The sequence below is a fragment of the Littorina saxatilis genome, linkage group LG3 (assembly GCF_037325665.1).
Source record: "Littorina saxatilis isolate snail1 linkage group LG3, US_GU_Lsax_2.0, whole genome shotgun sequence".
Lineage (NCBI taxonomy): Eukaryota > Metazoa > Mollusca > Gastropoda > Littorinimorpha > Littorinidae > Littorina > Littorina saxatilis.
Genome location: NC_090247.1, coordinates 67217413 through 67222412, shown reverse-complemented (window position 1 = coordinate 67222412; position 5000 = coordinate 67217413). Strand labels below are relative to the sequence as shown.

Below are 5000 nucleotides of genomic sequence, written 5' to 3'. Positions count from 1 at the left end.
CGGAGCATCGACCTCAGGGGGAGCTGCGCTGGGCCGCAGCATCGACTCCCTCATCAACGACCAGCACAACTACGAGGAGGTGTCCGAGGATGGCATCAGCGGTGACCTTCCCTTCGCTGTCACCCCTCACCACCGCAACCAGCTAGACAGAAAGTCTAGCAAGAAGACCTCCACGCGCAGCCAGCGAAACACCAACGACTACTCCCACATCAAGTCCGGACAACCACGCCCACCCCCGCCCAAGAACGCAGCCACGCCTCCCATCCCGTCCTCAACAAGACCATCCACCTCCGGCGTCCACCACGGCAGCGATGAAGACGACTACAACGAACTGGACCTGGCCTGCTCGGCTCGCCAGAACAGCTGCAAGGCTCCCCCCAAAGCCTCCACTCTCTCCAGGACGCTCCCAGACGTGGACGACGTGGAGGACGATTACAACAAGTTGGACCTGGCCCACTCCACGCGTCAGAACAGCTGCAAGGCCGCCACAGCCACAGCACGGACTCCCGCCACGACCTTCTACGTGGGCGACGAGGACGGCGATTACATGGAGGTGGGTGACGACATCTACGAGGCGGTGGACAACGAGGTAGAGGAGACCCCGCTGTGTGTGAGGAAGGCCACTACCGGGGCGGCAAAGTCCGCCACTGAGGAAGCGGAGTATACGGACTGCGCCAGCGACGGGAGGCTGAACCCAGCTCTCGACATTAAAGGTCCCGGAACCGCACCACCACTACTCTCCTCCCCGAACCCCGCTTCCTCTTCTTCTCCTCAGAAGAGGCCCGCGCCCAGAAACCGCAACCCAGCAGGCCTGGCTCTCCCCAGCCTGCCCACCTCGCCGCCTCCCTGCAAAGGGCTGAGGAGAAACAGGAGCCGCAGTGTGGAGCACCTCAACGAGAAGCTGGAGGCGGTGAAAGCCAAGAGGAAGGCCCAGGGCCACAAGCTCACACAGTCCGTGGACCTCAGCGCCAGCAGCGGAGACCTGTGCCGGCAGAGGGACCTGTTCCTCGACAACTTTAGGAGCCAGGGGGACGGGGCGGAGATGACTGAAGCTCCGGGAGAATCGTCAGATTACGCCGAGGTCTCCGGCTCGAACGAAGGAATCGCTCTGACAGATTCCACCAGAAATCGCCCAGCAGCATCCTCCACAGAAAATCCAAGCTCCTCTCCACCAACCGAAGCGACGCCAAGGAAGCCCGGAGAGGAGTGGGGCCAGGTGGTTCTGAGGAAGAAGTCGCGGAACTCACAGAAGAAGTCGATGCTGGAGCAGGCCGAGGGCCGCCTATCCATGGTGGACCACCTCAAGGTGCTCAACACGGGGCTGCTGGAGCTGGAGAGTGCGGTGCGGCACTCCATGGAGATCCACGAGGACGAGCTGGTCATGATCGACAACGTCCTGTACGGCACGCTGCCCAGGAACCGCTCCCTGCCCACCACTGAGCTGTAGGCGATCCCTGGTCATGATCGACAACGTCCTGTACGGCACGCTGCCCAGGAACCGCTCCCTGCCCACCACTGAGCTGTAGGAGATCCCTGGGTGAGGTTTGAAGTAGTGTTCGCCATGCTTCTCTCTGCTTCGGTTAGCCTATTTCGCTGATGTGATCGGCCGCTCTCTCCCACCACGGAACTGTAAAGAAACTCCAGTGAGGTTGGTTAAAGTGTTCGCCGTGCTTCTCTGCGCTTCGGTAAGTCTATTTCGCTGATGTAATCACTGGCCGCTACCTGAACACCACGGAACTGTAAAAAAAAACTCTAGTGATGTTGGTTAAAGTGTTCGCCGTGCTTCTCTCCGCTTCGGTTAGTCTATTTCGCTGATGTGATCACCGGCCGCTCCCTGAACACCACGGAACTGTAAAGAAACTCTAATGAGGTTGGATGAAGTGTTTGCCAAGCTTCTCTCCGCTTCGGTTAGTCTATTTCGCTGATGTAATCACTGGTCGCTACCTGAACACCACGGAACTGTAAAAAAAAACCTCTAGTGAGGTTGGTTAAAGTGTTCGCCGTGCTTCTCTCCGCTTCGGTTAGTCTATTTCGCTGATGTAATCACTGGCCGCTCTCTCCCACCACGGAACTGTAAAGAAACTCTAGTGAGGCTTCACGGACTCGCGGTGGTCACACTGACAGTCGGACCACCGCTTCGTCCCCCGACTGCGGTTGTCCGAACGCGGTGCTTGGGGAGGGCAGCACTGTAATCGGGCAACTCCTCGTGCGACGAGCCACAGTCGGCCGACTGATGTCTTTTTCCATAAATCCCAATTTCGTCGAATTCCTACATTTCACTCGTTCAACTCCAGTTGACTGACTGTGTCGCTGTCCCATAAAACCGGCCGCTGAAGAGGTTTGATGAAGCGTTCGTCGAGCTGCTCTCTGCTTCGCTCGGCTTATTTCGCTGATGTGATGACAGAGGTATTTTGCCAAGGATGTACTTTCTGTCCTTAGCTGATAACTTCCTGCCCGTGTAAATTATCATGCAAACAGTGTTGATATCATCTAGTATACAACTCTCCTGTGTTCACTTTCAAGTGAATAACTATCGTTCTGATATCATCTATTCTTCAGCTTAATTGTGACGATGGTAAACGATGACACACACGTGGATCCTAAAGCAGAGATTGTGAAGGGGAGATAATGATCCAAGTCTACATTCCACAGTGTTTTCCAGCTGAACCTGGTTGTCTTGCTTTCCAAACGGTGTACGCTAGAATTGTACAGTTAGATGAAGGTACTGGAGGCGGAACAGACGATGCAAAGTTGTGCGCATGCGCTGTGCCCGACTGCGAAAGCTGGTCCAGGAGAAACTTCAGATCACTATACCTGGCCACCGTCTGCACAGAGAGGAATATCCTTCACACGGGAAGGGATGTATGCTTAACGTTGTCGATCTCTGTGGTTTAACCGTGCAACTTATTATTCCTAAGCGGCCTCCCGATGATGAAGTGGAGAAACTGATATAAAGAGCTTGTCGTGATCATTCCCGGTAGTGCCTTGCCCAGCGGTATTGCTGGGGGTATCTTTTTATAACCCTGTGATACAATTAGGCTTCTTGCAAATTAATCTGCATTTGCAAACTCTCTGTTTCATGGTGATGCAAATCGCATTGCAGCATAGTCATATTCGCGAAAATACAGTTTGCCAGCGTTCAGTGGTTAAACATGCACAACCAGGAATTCTTCTTCATCCCAGCTTTTGTTGATAATCATGCTCAACCCATTATCGCAAGTGCCATTTGCCTTTTGTAAGGTCATCAAGTTACGTCTCATTGCAAGTTTCATGATCTGACATGAGAGCTAGCATTATAAAAACTGTGTGATTTTTTTTGTTTACAAAATGATCAACATTCTCAATAGGTCTCTTTAGAAGCAATAGAGTTTCTCCTTGCACAATTATAAGCTCACATTTTTCACATGCACCGAGGGATCAAACATTCAATGGTGCTCTAAAGATGTTATAAATTATGTTTGTTTGTTTGTTTATTTGTTGCTTAACGTCCAGCCGACTACGCAGAGCCATATCAGGACGAGGAAGGGGGGGATGAAGGGGGCCACTTGTCAAGCGATTCCTGTTTACAAATGCACTAACCCATTACTTGTGTCCCAGCAGGCTTTAGTAAAACTAAATTAATACCTACTGGAAGATTACCAGTTTCCAGTATGTTAAAATAGGCTTAACCTATCTACTGCTGGACTTACATCAGAACACTAACAGATTAAACTATACATGAATCGCGAGACAAGCGGCAAGAGAAGAGATTTTTGGAAAAAATACAGGTGAATGAGCAAGAAGGCAGAAAAAAGAAAAGAATTCATGAAGAAAAAGAGAGCATGACAGGAAAGAGGAACCAAAAATCTACCTAACAGCAAACTAGAAAGCTCCTGTGGTTCCAAAAACAGGAGGGGCCTTTAATTTCATAACCGCAGTGCCCCACTGCGGGATATAAATTATGTGGATGTTTAAAAAAAAAAAGTAATTTCAAATAATAAGCTTTCTTTAAATGTACTATGTTAGCTTCAACAAACTGCCACAGTTCTCCCAGAAATGCCTAACATTCCATCTTTAAACCCTGCAAGTCATCGCTGACATAAAAAAGGGAGATTATTTATCTTGTCCATCGATTAGTACAATCAGCCAAGGGACTCCCACCCTTGCGCTTTTTTTTTTTATTGATTTCAGTTGAGATGTCATATTACACAATTTGTTTCATCAGATGTGTTTTATGTAGATATTTTGATATTTTTGGGCAAAAGTGTGTGTGTGTGTGTGTGTGTGTGTGTGTGTGTGTGTGTGTGTGTGTGTGTGTTTTGTGTGTCAGCGTGTGTGCCTGCGTGCGAGCGTGCGCGCGCGCGAGTGTGTGTGTGTGTGTGCGCGCATGCGTGCATGCGTGCATGTGTGTGTGTGTGTTGTTTTGCTTGTGTGTTTTTGTTGTTGATTTGCTCCAATTACATATGTGGTTTTTTTTAAAGAGAAATGCATGTTATCAATCTGTACTTTATAAGTTTTGAAATTATGCAAAACTTCAGAATGTTTTTGTTAACCTTTTTCCTTCAATATTACTTTGAATGAGAAGGACGACTGATTGAAGCCACAAAGTGACTGACTCTTATTGTAACCGTGCTTTGCATGAAAGAAGATGTTTTTGTCTCTCTACCGCAGTAAATAAAGTGTACAAAACAAACCAAAAGAAATGTATCATGTTTGAACTCTTACCGAGAAAACAAAGTGATAACAAATAGGGGCGGATCACCTCATTTTTAAGGGGGGGGGGGGGGGGGGGGGGGGGGGGTTCCAATTTTTTTTAGGGATAATTCGATGACGCCAAGCGTTTAGCTGAGGGCGCGAAGCGTTCAAACCTCTTAGGGGGTTTTGGGGACATGACCCCCCCCCCCCCCCCCCCAAAAAAAAACAACAAAAAAAAAAAAAATAAATAAACACGCACACAAAAACAAAACAAAACCCGTTGATAAAACAAGAAAAATGGAGCAATCTGGTGCAATCTGAGCCAA

General features: G+C 49.3%; 2 protein-coding genes across 5 annotated transcripts in view; one reads left to right on the top strand and one right to left on the bottom strand.

Annotated features, from left to right (window-relative positions):
* The window catches only part of LOC138963047 (uncharacterized), a 14930-nt gene extending 10727 nt beyond the window's left edge, over window positions 1-4203 (top strand). For all 4 annotated transcript variants that reach the window (XM_070335039.1, XM_070335038.1, XM_070335036.1 and 1 more), the window contains one exon: window positions 1-4203. This exon is cut by the window's left edge and continues 84 nt beyond it. In XM_070335039.1, coding sequence (XP_070191140.1) covers window positions 1-1447 — 1447 coding nt within the window. In that variant the 3' untranslated portion in view covers window positions 1448-4203.
* The window catches only part of LOC138963048 (activating signal cointegrator 1 complex subunit 3-like), a gene marked incomplete in the record, with an annotated part of 184999 nt that overhangs the window by 28574 nt on the left and 151425 nt on the right, over window positions 1-5000 (bottom strand).